The 17401-nt window shown below is 41.4% G+C and overlaps 1 protein-coding gene across 1 annotated transcript in view; it reads left to right on the forward strand.

The window, feature by feature from the left end:
- The first annotated feature begins 12606 nt into the window (after positions 1-12606).
- LOC126194393 (GATA zinc finger domain-containing protein 1) overlaps positions 12607-17401 on the forward strand; it is a 65357-nt gene continuing 60562 nt past the window's right edge. Inside the window, exon 1 of the mRNA XM_049932762.1 lies at positions 12607-13008. Within this exon, the coding sequence (XP_049788719.1) occupies positions 12691-13008 (318 nt within the window). The 5' untranslated portion in view covers positions 12607-12690. The remainder of the gene's footprint in view (positions 13009-17401) is intronic.

A 17401-nucleotide genomic window follows, 5' to 3' on the forward strand; every position in this document is an offset into this window, starting at 1 on the left:
ACAAAATATATGGTGATGTACAAAGCATGCAACAGCAGAAACAAATAATGTTACAAACAATGGGGAGCGTCTCTTGTGATTTACAGTATAGTTCGTGGGATATCATCATCCTCCTACAGTGCAGGTGATGGAACCTGAAACTGGCCTCTGCAGTGGTTCGAAAGCTGTATATTTAATAGGATCATCCCACACCGACAGCAGCTGTAGTTCGATGGGTAAATTTAGTGACGGACAAGCTGTTCCATTAGGAATGCTAGGAGGATTGCTATTCTGATAAGCATTGTGACACATCTCTCTCCGCATTGAACCCCCACCGCAGCTATGCGCCATCACACCAGCATCAGTGCCTAGGTGAGTTCTATATCTGATGAAGTTAGTGGAGCTTTTATAGTTCGTAATTTTTCTCTGATGGATGGTACAGAATAGCGATGATAGCACGTTGAGCTGATAGATATGAATGGACGTGGATCTGCTTCGGACTGTAGTATCTGTATCTGGTTTGGACACGCACCACAATGGGCGCATTTCCATCGAATGGTCAAAGGCGGGCCTGTTGCACTAACTCAGGTCATTCTGTTTCTACTTCGGTTTCAGAAGGTGGTGGATATGGCTTTCTTCAACTTCCGACTTAAATTGGAATGATCACATGCGCAAACCAGTAGAAACAGGATCAGTAGCAAGATGCATAGGTGTTGACTAAAACCAGGTTGGAATTTTACTGTAGCAGACATGTTCGCGAAAGGTGACTCGTTTCGAGATGTGAGAGTGCCAGAAATATGATTGAGTAATGATTGTAATCATTAAAGGACTTGTCAATAGGTTCCAACGCAAGTATGTGCTTGATGGAAAGACCTGATTCCAAATCATAGACATCATTTCTAGCGTGTAGCATAATATTAGAGATCTGAAAAGCTTGTGTACATTTTCGTACGACCTCAATCACCACACCATCTACTACTGTTTGTGATCCTTCTCAATCAGTCATCGCTTCTAACACAGTGGATATATCGCAGAACTTCTGACATGGTATCGATACAGAATACATTACAAGTACTATAGAAATATCTAACAGTGTGAGGGAGTTGCAGATAGCGGTTTCATACCACCTTCCTTAGCCGTATCACTTTCAATATTCAACGATTTTATCATGAGGTTGTATCGTGGGCTACGTGTAACTGGACTGCTTGTATGATAATATACACTCCAGCGATCACCGTCTCGGTATTTGTCTGGACAAAAAAACCACCTCATTCAGAGGTAAAGTCGTACCTCGATTTATAAAGCAAGTATACCTTTTAACATAGATATTTGTGTTCACCTGTAGTCCTAAGAGCACTTATGACAGTAACATAGAATAGTTGGTGCGATCTGGTTTTGTAACATATGAGACGATTACGCCTATCTTTCTAAGACACAGTGGTATCACTCACAAGAAAAACTTATTAGACATGTCCAGACATTGCTTTTTTTCAGTCAGTATTATTTTGTATTGTCTGTAGTCATTTATTCATACAGTATTATTCTTAGTAGTAGTAGGGGATGCATGGTAGATTCACCTTGAACATGAGGCTTATAAAGCATGTGTTTGTGTTCCAAAATATGCAAAGGGAAGAGTATCTAAAGTGATAACGATGGTACAGATGTTTCTATTTCCAGAGCCACTGCCACGAGTAGGGTGTATTTCCGATACTTTGTTCATTGTCGTATGTCATTCAATTGAGACTGCAATCCTAACATTTAGTTGTAAGTAAAGGCATAAAATATATATGAGGGTAGTTTATTAGGATGATGATTCTGCCTATTCGTACAGCGTAAGTGACTGGTGCAAGAATGATTCATGTTCCCCGTTAACAGTAGGAGCCGTGGAAATGTAGATGACTTACCTGTGTAGTAATCCTCTAGACGATCGAATAGCGAGCTAATAATTAGTATGTGTTGGATATCTTTCATGATCACATGTAAAATTGAGAAGGTTGAAAATCGAGGTTTGTTTGTGCTGGACCGTTATTCCCTCCCATGTAAATTGATTGGTACACTGCTTCTGCACATTTCGCACCTTTATTTAGTTGAGGGATCATGGATGTGCATCTAGCAGTTGAAAGACACATTTCCTGGTTCTCTAGACATGAGAAACACATTAGTTGACTTTGTAGATTATAGGGATGATTTGGAATCTGTTACATCACAGACATTGGTATTCATGAGTGAATATATCAGCTTCCTCTATTTGTTTCGAGTTCTCCCGTAAAGGTCTTCACAGGCGGGGTAAGCACTGAAGTTTTGGGTTTGCAGAGAAATAATTTCCAGTCTATATCTTCAGAATTAAGTTGCGGGATCGATCGGTAGGCTACTGCTGTATGCTTGATATCGAAAAGTACCGCGATAATGGTATAATATTATGGCAAACCATGCAAAAATACATGTGTTCTTGTAATCCCAGAGTCAGGAGACGGGTGTAGAAAAGTAATAAAGAAAGCAGGTCCGGGCTAGAAACAGTAACGCGTTTGTGCCGAGGGTAAGTGAGCCCAAACTTGTACAACAGTTCTGAGAGTGACATCGGTCCACTGAGTGTGCTCTGGTCACCCGCCAGGCATCGGTGGCCATCGACCGTGCAGGGAAACATCTAATGCTACAAGGGGTATATACGATGCTGTCTGTTTTTGTGGTATATGTACGAATGATGAAAAGGGATGATTTTGTATGGTGCAGGATAAGAATTTTATGTTTACTATATCGACATGGTATGTGGCGATATATTGCTGTATTGGATATCAGTTTCACATTCTAATATTCAAGCTCCTGTCTCAGTGGGAGAGCAGTGTAATTGAGTAAGTGTCTTTCTGTATTTGACGATATTTAGGGGCACTTTGCAGGGATTAATTGTCAGTGCAATATGTCGATCTGTGTAAAATAGCTTTTTTTTCCGCTGAAAGTCTCATCTGCAGAAAGAAAGAAAAGGCGGACGGTGCTTCGATACTGGCGGCATCAGTAATTCGGCGGGTAAATCCGATAAAAGCCAATCATAATGCTCGATTCATTCACAAGACATTCTTTTTTGCTGGGATATAGGAGTCTCTACACAGCAGTGGGAACTCTTGTGTGTGTTGAAACCAGGAAGAGTAACATGTGATGGACAGGGTACCACTTTAGGACCGTTAAGAAGACTGCATTCGATGATATTCTGCGCTATTTTCGTAAACAGGTTCTGTTAGGGCAAGAATTTCCTTGCTTACAAGCTGAGACATCAAGAAAGCGAGCGTTAACTCATGCTGGGGCAGTTAAACACAGTTAGACATGTCTCGCCTGTCGAGCTAGGAACTCGCGGAGAACTCTAACTGTATACCCGAAAATAGAAGCAACTTTCACCTGCTCGCTGCAGGTAGCAGCGGCTTGAGAGCGATGGCTCGTGCTGGCTTGCGTCTGTGGTGGCCGTATCACAAGCACACTCTTGGAGCGTCTGTGCTCTGCAAATATGTCTTCACTCCCATCCAGTCCCGTCAGTAACAGTGCCTAGGTGAACACATATTTCGAGAGGAATTTCTCAGGTACCATGTATGAAAAGGATGTCGCCGGCTCATGCTTGAGGGCGCCTGTGTGTGGTCTGACAGCTGATAGCCACATCACTTCGCTGCCGGTAGCAGCCTGTGTGGTCTAGTGGACAGGGAGTGGCGAGCGGTGCTTGTGCATGTTGATTGTGTGACTGTTGCATTATTTTGATAGCAGGTCTGTAGTTTGTGCTATGCATTATTTGGAAAGTTTACGAGTTGATTTCGTGTCTGCACATCAGTGTACTGTGTAATTTAGGAGAAGTTGGCATGTCTGTTCTGAAATTATTTCGGTAATTAAGGAGTTGTTTGCATATCTGCAGAGCGTTATTTAGGGGTAGTTTACAGGTCCGTGGGCTGTGTGGCATGACCCCAAGCATGTCGGAGCGTATGTTTTGTATCAGTGTGATAAATATACTATCTCAAATCAATCCTTAAATAAATTGTTCCAAAATAAATGAAGTACATTCCTTCCTCTCTCCAGCAGCAGAGCACAGGCTGAGTCATTTTTCCCTCCAGACAGTCATCTGGGTTTATGTCACTGAATGGACGACAGCAGCATCTGGTGACATTAGTGTGTACTAGGTCCACACTTCGTGGTGACCACACTGTTTCCCTCCATTTCCCCCAACCTTCTTGGAGTACATCATGGAACGGACGACAGTGCTCTCTAGTGGTGGGACTGTGTACTAGGTCCTGAACACACTGTTTTTCGCAATATTGGCTAATGGTACTAGCGTCATCTGCTAACTTCATGGTGGCCATTGTGGATTACGTCACGGAATGGACGACAGCGCCCTCTGCTGGTGATACTATATACTAGGTCAGTTGGACTCCAGACCCCATGGTGACCACACTGCTTCCCACCATTTCGCCCCTCCCCACCCTAGACTGCCATTTTGGCTTATGTCATGGAATGTACAAGAGTGCCCTCTGGTGGCAGTACTGTGTACTCGGTCAGTTGACTCTGGACACCTTGGTGAATATACTGGGTGGCTGTACTGCATCTAATTGCTTAAATAAAGACTGGTGCATGCAAAATAATGAAGACGTATGTCCAGCACAGATCAAGTCCTTTTCCGCCAATCCCTAGGAATACGTGGCGGTTGGGCGACTTAGGTTAGTAGAGGTTGTCCACCTGCCCTTTCTTTCCTGCCATTTTACTACAAGGGCACCTCCCTATCGCACCCCCCTCAGATTTAGTTGTAAGTTGGCACAGTGGATACGCCTTGAAAAACTGAACACAGATCACTCAAGAAAACAGGAAGAAGTTGTGTGGAACTATGAAAAACTAAGCAAAATATACAAACTGAGTAGTCCATGCACAACCTATGCAACATCAAGGATAGTCTAAGCTCAGGAGCGCCGTGGTCCTGTGGTTAGTGTGTCCAGCTGCGGAACAAAAGGTCCTTGGTTCAAATCTTCCCTCGAGTGAAAAGTTTAATATTTTATTTTCAGCCAATTATCAAAGTTCAGGCACTCACACATAATCAACTTCGCTCTCCAAAATTCCAGGACATGTTCAGATTTGCTTGGACATATGCAGGATTTGATGGTCTACACACGGAAAAATTTGAAAACGTTAAAAGGGAAAACCGTGCGATTGTGAAACTGTTCCATTCATTTGTTGCAGTTTATGTGACAAACTGTTCTGTTTTCATCACTTTTTTGGGGGTGATTATCACATCCACAAGAAAACCTAAATCGGGCAGGCAAGGTAGAAGAATCTTTTTTCCCATTTGCCAAGTGTACAAGTTAGGTGTGTTGACAACATAGTCCTGCCATGTGACGCACATGCCGTCACCAGTGTCGTATAGAATATATCAGACTTTTTTCCTGTGGAGGAATCGGTTGACCTATGACCTTGCGATCAAATGTTTTCGGTTCCCATTGGAGAGGTACGTCCTTTCGTCTACTAATCGCACGGTTTTGCAGGACGGTCGCAACTCACAGACACCAAACTTATTACAGTGAACAGAGACGTGAATGAATGAACGGACAGATCATAACTTTGCGAAAATAAAGAAAGTAAATTTTTCACTCGAGGGAAGACTTGAACTGAGGACCTCTTGCTCCGCAGCTGCTCATGCTAACCATGTGACCATGGCACTCCTGAGCTCACACTATCATTGATGTTGCCTATCTTGCTCATAGACTACTCAGTTTGTATATTTTCTTATTTTTTTCATAGTTCCACACAACTTCTTCCTGTTTCCTCGATTGATCTGTGTTCAGTTTTTCAAGGCCTATCCACTGGGCCTGAGGGGGGGTGCGATGGGGAGGTTCCCTTGTTAGGTTAGTAGAGATAGCCCAAGTGACCTTTCTTTATCACCAAAATTCAGACTTCCGCCAATTCCTAGGAGGAGGTGGCAGCTGGGTGAGTTAGGTTAGTGAAGGTAGTCCAAGTGCCCTTTCTTTCCTGCCATTTTCTTAGGTTGGTAGAGGTAGCCCAAGTGACCTATCTTCCCACCTTTTTCATAGCTTAGTAGAGGTAACTGTGGTGTATTGCAATATCCTGATGAAATTTGAACTTCTCGCCTTTTTCTGGGGGAGGGGAGCGGGGGTTAGGTTAGTGGAGGTAGCCCAATTGACTTATCTTCTCGCCATCTTGAATGACTTCATGACTGCCATCGTGGATGACATCAAGCCCTGTTGCCAAGTCTACACGCCGCCATCGTGGATGACGTTATACCCGCCATCGTGGATACATCTGGCAACAATGCAGAGAGCGCCAGGGCCGCCTTTGTCCCAATACTGTCAGAATCTGCCACTTTGCAAACAAAACAGAACAGTCGTTCTTTGCTTTTTGAATAGCACAACCAATCTCTCATGTAAGTTTTATTTATTAGTTTATGTTTATATGCGAAAAACGACTTTCTACAGAATCTGGGCTACTTTCTTTCCCATATATTTTCAATGAAGACAAAAAACTACTGTTCATATGCTGAACTTCGCTACTTCCTTTCATAATTCAACAGTCTCCGTCAAAGTTGATTGGCCACTCACTAACATCGTTAGAATACATTTTACTTTCGCTTTGTGTTCTACTTGTACAAGATGCAGCAACATCAGAAGCCTGTAACATTGTTTTTATTTATCTTTGTCTTGAAGACGAGGTCTCTGGATCGATAGGACTTCCTATGCATTTCTGTTCAGTTTGTTTTGCAGATGATCTAGCTGAACTGGAAGACCTAGCATCTGTTCAATTGCTGTATCCATTGTGGAAAAAGTAACTACATTGCATATTTTGATGAATCTTCTGTGGTATAACTATCACCCTTACAATCAACTACAGCTTTTGTATTTTGTACTTCATTTTCTGTACATTCGCCAAAATGATTCTGAACATTAAAAAACTCAAACAGTTTACGTGTTTTAGATATAACAGCATGTGTGTTCCCCTCCTTTCCATCTCTTGCTTTACACTTTGCACTTTCAGAAGAGTAGTGGCGTCCAGTATATCTCTGTCTGCTTCTCATGGTGGTTAACTAGATCTGTGCAGAAGGGAAAATAAATTACAACGTAAAATGGAACACTGCTGTTTAATCTGATTGCATATATATGAGAGTTTTTCAGTCATACAGCTTCTGTAAATGATACATGCCTTGTAAGCAGAAGTGAGAATTTGCTGACTAGCACTATCAGGTGTACCGGTCTGGAATGAGCGTTTTTTGTGAAAATGAAACACTAATTTTGAAATGAAAAGTAAAAACATTTTATTCAAAGTACTGACCGTTCCTTTCTATAGATTTTAACCACCTTTCTGGCAATTTGTGGACACCACGCCAATAGAAATGTTCGTCTTTTGAAGCAAACCAATCAGACACCCAATTTTCGACTTCTTCGTAGGAATCGAAGTGTTCCTCAGCCAATGCGTGTCTCAGTGATGAAAACAAATGGTAGTCGGAAGGGGCCAAGCCTGGTGAATATGGTGGGTGGGGTAGCAGTAGTAGTGTTTTGATTGTATCCTGAACCAGTTTTGCTTTGTGTCCAGGTGCATTGTCGTGTAAAAAATTACTTTGCCATGTCTTCCGGCCCATTTTGGTCTTTTTTCGATCAATGCACAGTTCAAATTGATAATTTGTTGTCTGTAGCGATTAGTACTCACAGTTTCACCGGGTTTTAGAAGCTCATGATACACCACACCTTTCTGATCCCACCCAACGCAGATCATTGTCTTCTTGCCGAATCGATCTGGTTTTGCAGTCGATGTTGATGGTTGTCCCAGAGTAACCCATGATTTTTGCCCTTTAGGATTCTAAAAATAATTCCATTTTTCATCGCAAGTAACAATTCGATGCAAAATTGATTTTCTTTCATGTTTTTGAATCCAAATTTGACAAATGGATTTTCGGCTTTCCATCTGTCTTTCATTCAATTCATATGGCACCCATTTTCCACACTTTTGGATCTTTCCCATAGCTTTCAAACGGTCAGAAATTGTTGTGCAACATTTAGCATTGCTGCCATTTGCTTCTGACTCAAAGTATCATTTTCATCCAATATTGCTTCCAATTCGGCGTCTTCGAACTTTTTTGGTGATCTTCCACGTTCTTCATTTCTTACATCAAAATCACTATTTCTAAACCGTTAAACCATCTTTTGCATGTTGCTTCTGATAGAGCTTCATCACCATGTGCCTCGACAATCATTCGATGCGACTCTGCAGCACTTTTTTACAAATGAAAACAAAAAATTAATGCTTTCCGCAAATCATCACTTTCTGGTACAAAATTCGACATTGTTAACACGATGAAAACATGTGATGTTGTTTGTTCCATGACTTGATGTATACTAAATATCTTTGACAGATGTCATACCAACCAAACAAAAAAAATTAAGGCTCGTTCACAACAAATGTTCCTTATTGACACATTTGTATCTTAATGCTAAATTCATACCGATACACCTGGTATGCAAGGGTGGGGTGAAACCGACATTCGCCTCCAAGAGTTCAGACTACTACAGCTTCCCGCATATCGAGATCTATTGAATCTCTGCCCATAAAAATTATGCATGCAGAAGAAGAAAATGATATGAGAGTGACCTCTCAGCTGTTATCTACCCATGAATACAAACTCAGCTTCATCTTTAAATTATTCGTAGTTAGTGCTCTCAAAAAAACATCATCCACTTGGCTCCATGTTTTATATTTGATAAGGGAAGAACATTGGTAACATGTCGGCTCCTACAAACGATCTAACTTGAGAATGTAGGCAATACTGAAAGTATGCAGAAAGACCTGACTCACTCTGCCACACTGCAGCCATTTTAAGTCTAAGCGCGAAGTACATATGTAACCTCGACTTACTGGCTACCCAGCGGCTACAGTGCGGCAGTTCCTGGATTTGAATGGACAGACGGTCAAATTGAAACGGTTGTATGTAAAATAGCAAGAGCTAATAAAGACATGACTGACTAAAATCATTATTTTCCGGCTGTTTCACATGCAAACTAAAGTGTATGGACTTTTCTTTGCGCTCTTATTTATACGTTTCAGTTTCGTTGCAGATACCATAGCCAACTTCCAAATAGAAATGCAAATAATGGACTGACTTTCGATAATTCTTTACAACCTCCAGTGGTGGTGAGGACAATGGACGCTAAAATGAGGAAGTAAGTGATTATGAAGACTGTTCTGATGATTTAAAATCATCAGTAATAGCTCGAAATGATAGCGAAGCAGTATATGAAAGGTCTGTCAGTTTCTGAAAGACTAAAAAGAAGATAATCTTTCAGAGCCTTTAAGAAGATTTTTTAATTATTGTAACAAAAACGACCTGTAAATTAACAGTAAGTAGGGTAGACAGCGATGTACGTGTGTGCAAATGTTTTCAACGGTCGGCATAATCGATCTACATAAATTTAGTATCGCACGCTACAATAACGTGACGGTACGCGACGTTAAGATATTGAGCAATGGGGCATAATGCAAGTGGGCCTAATTTTTAAAAAATAATCAGTCACATTGGTGTACGTATTCAGTAAGAGTTCTACTGTTGTGCGGAAGGTAACCCATGTTGCAAAAACAAAACAACTAGGTATCGTTATGAAACAGTCATGCTTACTGTGTATGAAGAATGTTTCAGCAACACCCTAGTTACTATGCCTATGTGTGTTTTCGATATACAGAATATGTATACGCGTATTTTCATTAGAGAAATCATGTATGGTTCTCCTCCTATCAAAAAGGGACAAAAGACGACACACTCCTGCAGTCTTGTGCGTCATTAATACTATATAAAGCTACACAACATGCCAACGGTATCTGCAGATCGACTGTTGCTGTCGCCTCTGTTTGTACTTTTAAAAGAAGCGACGTGCATACTAGGGGCACGAGATAAACATAGTTTGTTGTATGGGGTTCATATTTTAGCAGAAAGGTCATTTTATAGACAAGGAATAGTGACGGATGTCGCGAGAAGACGTGTTTTCTAAAATCATACAAGATTACAGTAGTCTTCAATCTGTAATAGTTTTCAGGTCACAAAACCTTGTCAGTGAATGAAGAACATGGAACTGAATAGTCTGCCGTTTCCGGAATAAAACCAGGTGGCAGAAGATTGCGTGCTGGTTTAGAGTTGTCACAAATCTGGCTTTCTCCGAATTTGTCTTTGCATTGACCTTATTCAAGGCTGTCCATATCCGGGAGAGACTGTCTGAGACAAGCCCGGACTTGTTTCTGTTGTCGGAGAAATTGGAATGATTGAAAACAACACATTCATAAACACTCTTTGTTAAAACTTTACTAAATGCTGACAGTTGTGTGCGTAAATTCGTTCAACGAACATTAAAAAAGGCCAGTGCCACACACACTTAACCACTCTCCTGTACACGTATTTTTTTTTTTCGCCACTTCCCACGAAATATAGTTTTGAGACTGTTTACGTGCTTTATTAGTCTGTAGCTGGTGCCAGTAACGTACATTTTTATACTGCGATTATCTTTCACTCGTAACTTCGTCCGCACATAAAGGACGCCGGTGCTTTGCCGTCCTGTCGGCACATTTGATGGTTTGTAGCAAGCGACAATGTCCTGTAGTGTGTAATACCACAAGCTTTTATGGCAAAACTGCGAAAACTTTGATTCTACCTGGCGTGTCAAAATGAAAGTTGCATCACATTTTAAGTTAGACCTGCAAAAATACAACCGAAAATCGCATCCAATTCTGTGCATTAGTTTTTGCGTGATGCCCGTACAGACATACATACAAAAATTCTAAAAATAATTTTTTCGCTTCGTTCGCTGTTATAAAAAAAAACCCTCATGTCCAGTTTTCTTATAACTTTTATTATAATTGTAAATTCACAATGCAGTGGAAACCACTGAGCATATCATTTAAAGAGTATCGGCCTATATGCAGCAAAGCTATGTCCAATATTGAATGATTTTCGCTGCCAATGTCTTGAGTAGCTGGATGGACGTCACTCCAGATCATCCTCCTTTGTAAAATTGTTAGAAGTAACATTAAGGGAACACTTCTTTTGAATAGTAAAGCTTACAACATTACTGTTAATACAGATTCAATAGCTACACCGTTCTTCAACGGTATGGATCTGTAACTTGAAAATTATTAACTTGTTATTAAAATAATTGTTTAACCAATTAACTGTGTTCGTGCTTCACGCTTTACCATTGAGAGGATACAGTGGGGTGGGTACTGCAACGTGCTAATGCTTAAAATGTACGCCACAGATGGTCAGAGCTGCGAACAATGAAAATTTTGACTCAAAATCGATTGCAAGGTTGTTATTTCACCAATGTACTGTTTTCCTCTTTATAAGACTTCAAGTCGACGACGTTCCATTGTGGTACTAAAAACTCTCCACTATGTACCAGAATGAATGGTGAACAAATTCTGAGCGCTAAATAAATGTCTACCATATTCGAAATCATCCAAATAAAAATTGCAGTGTTTTTTTTTTGTTATATCAAACAAAAATAGCAGATTCCTACATAGTTACATACCGAGACCGACATACTTTTATGTTGTTATACTTTGGGGTATATATATATATATAAAAACTAGGACCTTACCTTATGCTTCAGTCACCAACTTTGGAATAACAATATAAAAGCGATGTCACCCGCTTAATGATCCTCTACTTTGAAAAAGAAGTTGACGCTTGGCCTCCAAGCACCGATTGTTAGGTGTCCGTACCTCTCGAGACTTGTGTCGACTGCCCTTTTTGTATCGAATTGTTGTACTGTGTGGCGTTGGTTGCATGCAAGGGGTTTGATGCATGAACTAAGTGTCACTAAGAAGCTATTGCTGGCCACCAAGGTTAGCTCCGACACACCGATAACCCTGTTCTTCATCGTGACGCCAGAAGCATTATTAATCAGTTGGCAGAATGTTGCGAACTTAACCAAATGGTGAGATAATTCACCTTTTTCACTAGTCTACTTGCATAAAATAAATGGTATATTTGAAATGACTCTCCAAGAAAGAAAAAGACCCCTGTAACTTGACAAGAATTTTCCCACCCAGGCGCGGCCCCTCCCCCCTTCGGGGCCAGTAGCATTTGCTAACTCCTTCTGCGTCGCTAATCCTGCACTGCCTGCGCCCCCACAACAGGATCACGCACAGCCACCGGCGGACTACCTAACGATGGCACCTCCAGTACCACCTACTCAGCCAGTACCGACCTCACGAACAGGCAGACAGCTGCGCCAATGAAGACGAGCTAGACAGCATCTCCAGAGACGTCCTACAGCACACCGCAACACAACTTCAGCTCTCCATGCCAAGTGTTTAAGTGGTATCTGTCCGTATAATGTATATAAATAAATATTGTGTATATGAATCAGTAACGCTGACAGTCTTTACACATCATGAAAGTCGTTTTCGTTGACCAGTTCCTAAACATTCCTAAAGTTCGCACGGAATTTATGGCATTTCTAACAGAGTACTAATTCTCCGTCGCCAAAGTTCTCAGTCTTCTTTCTTCCACTCCATGAAATGATTAAACTTTGCGAATACCTTGTTTCCTGAAAATGTAGATTTTTTTTTTTTATCAGTATCCGTGAAAAATTTCGTTGAGCTAACGTTGGCATCTCTGACAGATTCTACAAAGCAAGGAGGTTCGAATTTCGAAACTCCTTGCATCAAAGTGACAATCGGTATTTGTTTTGTTATGGTGGAATGTTAGATGATACAATGCCGTTGGGCATAAAGCCTGAGTGCTATAAGTGTAATGTAACTGAAAGTAAACTTTGGAAACAGACAGCCGATGGCTTCGTGTGTGTGGACTGTTGTGATTTGGTAACTAAGACCTCTTGCCCTCCCAAGAATGAAGACATTGCTTCACAGTCGTCGAAGTCCCAAGAAACAGCCCCACGCATTGCAACTCGTAAGAGTAGAAGAAGTACGCGGAATTACAAAACAAGATTAAATCCATACGCTCTTCCGAAGCCTCTTACTCCAAAGGGTAAAGGGAGACGTGTTATCTTCAAGAAAACCGTGAGTAACTTATCTTTCTAACAAACAATTTGGTGATTCCTGTAGTGCAGTGTTAAAATGTTCTGTACATAAATTTACACAAATTAGGTCCATATTACGAAGCGATCCCACGTAAGTGTAATATTCCCAGAACATCAATATTTTGTTAAATAAAATGCATTTGTCTGAATGTTGTAAATTTCCTCCATCTGGTATTGGTAGCAAACGCCGAGTGAAAAAATGGAAAAGCCGTAACAGAATAGCCGCTAAAACAGCGTGAATTGTTTGTGCTGAAGTGACTTAATTTTTTTAATAGGGAGGACACAGAAAGATAACTTGGATGGGGAGTCATAGTCAGGTGTAGAAGTAACTTCAAGTGTGTCACAGGGAAGTGTGTTGGGACCTGTAGTGCTCATGTTGTGTACTATCTGAAAGAAGTCACACAGATATTCAGTGAGACCGTGTTACTATTTCAAAGCGGTGCAAAGATCGTTAATTTGCCTTAAATGTTCATATATGTAAGTTATGCCCTTCACAAAACGAATAAAGAAGGAAAAAAGTATCGTACGATCATAATATCAATGAGTGTCAGTCGGAATCGGCCAACTCATGCAAACATCTGGATGTAAAATTTTGTAGGAATATCAAACTGAACCATCACATATGCTCAGTTGTAGGTAAAGCAGGTGGCAGAGTTTGACCCATCCTAGAATATATCTTTCAGTGAGCTACTGAGTAGAAATATTATAGGAACTTGCAGTATGCTGCAGGTAAAAAATAGGTCCACAACTTGTCTTGTAATTGAAACAAATAGTTGTAGCTTCGTCATAAGTTGCTCTGAGAACTATTTTTTATTCCTTGAATGTAACTGGTTTCTGACACCTGTGTTTATTTTGAAATCATAGAAATAGAGGCAACAGCCCATATACAGTAATTGCCTCTGCTGTAAGTGAAGCAGTAAATGTCTGACTTAACAACAGCCTGTTGTTAAGTTGGCCACATAATGCTTAGGTTATTGCAGGAGCGGTTTCTGTACATGGGGTATCACCTGTACGGATGGTTTGAAACTGGACCCAGGTGTCTGAAACTAGTCACCATAAAAAAAATTAAAAAACAGGTACTTCTCAATGCAACCTATGATGAAGCTACAACAATTTATTTCAAGAAGTTGTAATGTTATTTATCTTACTGATTTTCATATTTCTTTAGTGACTACAAAAGCAAATAAAGCAAAGGAACAAACCAGTTCTATAAATGACTAAATCACAGTGGTCAGTTTGCAACAGATGAACAAAATTACACAACAAGGTAACGTGCATGAATGTCTGGGCTGCATTGATTTTGAAAAATCGCCATTCCAATGTAATCGGCATTAACTACCCCAGAGAATGTAGGCATTAGTTCAGTCAGTGACAGTACATTGAAGAATACAGACATGAATGCTGCCACTGCCATTAGAATTCATGAAAAAAAGGGGAATTATAGATCTGTAAGAGAAGTCAGACAAGGAGCTTGTGTATCACCAAGACTATTGTCAGCTATTGGAGAGGAAATTTTCATGACGTTAAACTGGGAAAACAAAAGGAGGAGGAATCCAAAAACCACAGTACCTTGTCACATTCCCCATCCCCCAGAGGCTCACAACTCTTTAGTATCTCCTTGGCTGCCATGGGGCTCCAGACTTTACAGCATTACTTCCTTTGCGTGCTGCATGCTTATACTTTCACTATCCATTTTCCTCTCTGCCTGTCCATTGGATGGTTTTCTTGGTGCTGAACCTGCTTGGATCTGGCTTATGATTGGGCCTCAAGTTTCAACTTCCGGCATATTCTACAACTTTTCATTACATAAACACAGGGTCCCCATTGTTGGGTTTGACCTGTCACCAATTTTCAAAATGCTCCATGAGTGCGAATTGTTCAGGATATGTCGCCCAGTGTGGTGTGTGCTTTCCTTTGTGTCTTCCTGTCTGTGAACCCTTCCCTTTAATACGGTAGTACATCCAAAACCTAGGGGTCGACAGAAGCGTCCGATCCCACGCGTCGGCTTTGACCCGTGACGTAAGGGTGTTGTCGTGTGTGACGTCATGACGGCGCGGAGTATGGTTTGAGTGTGGCTGTCTCCAGTTCTGTTTTATCTTATTTTATTTACTTTTCTGATCAGTTCGTTCTATCTCGTGAGATTTTTTTTTTATTTAAAAACATTTATTACTTATTTTAATTATCTGTTTCCTCCAATTTCTGTTTTAGTTTATTATATTTATCTTTCTGATCTGTTCGTTCTCTCCCGTGAGATTTTTTTTTTAAAAAGACAAAAAACACTAATCAGCTACTGAAGCATCTTTATCTTCTATGGGTTGCAGGGGTTACGACCCCTGGGGAGGTGGGTGGGTATTCATGCATGGCTGTCTTCACTTACACGTTGTAGCTACGCAAGGCGTCTAAATGTGTTTATATTTAGTTTGCCCCTCACCCAAAACACCCCATTTCCCGCGCTTGTCCCGTTAGTGTCATTAGGCTTCTTGTGGAAAGTGTGTGTGTGTTTGTTTTTGTTTCCGCCATATTTGTGACGTCATGGGTCAAAGCAGACGGGCGGGATCGGACGCTTCCGTATTTCCAAACCTAGCATGGTAGCCATCACATTATGGGGGGCCATAAAGTACCTGCACGGTGGTAGCGCCCTGACCATTGGTTGCTGAACTGATAACTCCCCATGTATGTCAATTAGTATGTACCCGCCGTCACTGGGACACGGGGACTCTGAGTAATGGATAGGGATTACTGGCCAGGTAGTCTTCAGCTCCAGATCTACTATATTTCCGAACTGGGACAAAAACTTGAGTATTGCTATGAGGAGGACATGCAAGCTATCAGCTTGTTGATTTACAGAATATCTAATAATAAATCAATATCTAAATATACAGGTCTAAAATCAGCAGTATATATACAATGTGCAGCCAATATTTTAATAGGCAGGACATTGATATTTTTTCCGCCGATATGTCAATACTTTTTTTTTTTTCAATATATTGAGAGCCAGTAATCATAATTTTTTGAAAATTGATGTATTGGATTCCTGATATTTTTAAAAAAAATCAACAGTCATAGTGCTGACTGGGATGCTTTTGCCTCTGCTGTTGACCTTAGCTCCCTGCCATATGGAGATATCGATGAGGTAGTCCAGACTACAACTACAGCCATTCTTTCAGCAGCTGATTTAGTGATCGCCTGTTCCTCGGGTCAGCACTGCTGAAAGCCCATGTGGGCAGGCATCCACAGGAGTGACACTGACGGAGAGACAGGAAGATCAGGTAGTTGTCTCTACAACACAGGCCATCGTGGACCCTCCAGTGGATGGACGGGAGAAAACAAGGGCTGCAAATGTAAATGTCAGTGGCCGAGAAGGTTCTGTGCATGGCACTGAAGTGTGTGAAGAGGCAAAGGTCAAATTGTGCCAGTAAATTTCGTGATATTACCGTCTGCAAAGTGTGTCTTCCTCTTGATGGTGAAGAGTCTCAGACCATACGGTTTACATTGGTTTCTCAGCCCCCCCCCCCCCCCACCCCCATCTTTCTTGGTATGATTTCAATGCCCCTAGCCCTTTGTGGGGTGAAAACAAGGTCACTGGCCACCGTTGTAGTTCTCGGAAATCGCGAAGGCCATTTGAGATTATAGGCAGGCTCTCCAATGCCATAAGTGACACCCATCGGTGGAGCACCTCATTCCCTTTAAGGGACTGCGTGCTTGGGTCCACCACCTAATAAAAAGACAGAAGTGAGAATGCTGGGTATGGACCGTGTACCTCTCCTTCACAGGTTTGGGTTAAGATCAGACATCTCTGTGGATACCAGACACCTGCAAGGTATACCTGGTAGTATCGTGAATGGTGCTGACTACACCGACCCAGACACCGCCACCAAACATTTTGCTGTGCACTATGCTCAAGCCTCATTGTCTGAGCGTTATCAATCTGTCTTTCATGTCCTAAAACAGCAGGTGGAGTGAAAGAAATTATCTTTTACTACACACCACCCGTAGCCATATAATACTTCATGGAGCCATATAATACTTCATTCAGTGAGTGGGAATTCGTCATTGTCCTAGCCCACTGCCCTGATACGTACCCAGGGCCAGACCACATCCACAACCAAATGATCAAGCATGTACCTGTGGACTGTCAGCATAATATCCTTGCCATCTTTATCTGCATCTGAAGTGAGGGCAAGTTCCCTTCACAATGACTAGAAAGTGTCATTGTCAAAGTAATGAATCTGTTAAGCACCCTATAGAGATAGTTATTGTCCAATAAGTCTCACCAGTGATTTCTGTTAGTTGCTTGAACGGATGGTGAGTGAGCAGCTGTGTTGGCTCCTAGACTCTTGTGGTCTCCTGGCTCCATCCCTCATCCCTGAGTG

Source organism: Schistocerca nitens, chromosome 1, assembly GCF_023898315.1.
Source record: "Schistocerca nitens isolate TAMUIC-IGC-003100 chromosome 1, iqSchNite1.1, whole genome shotgun sequence".
Taxonomy (NCBI): domain Eukaryota; kingdom Metazoa; phylum Arthropoda; class Insecta; order Orthoptera; family Acrididae; genus Schistocerca; species Schistocerca nitens.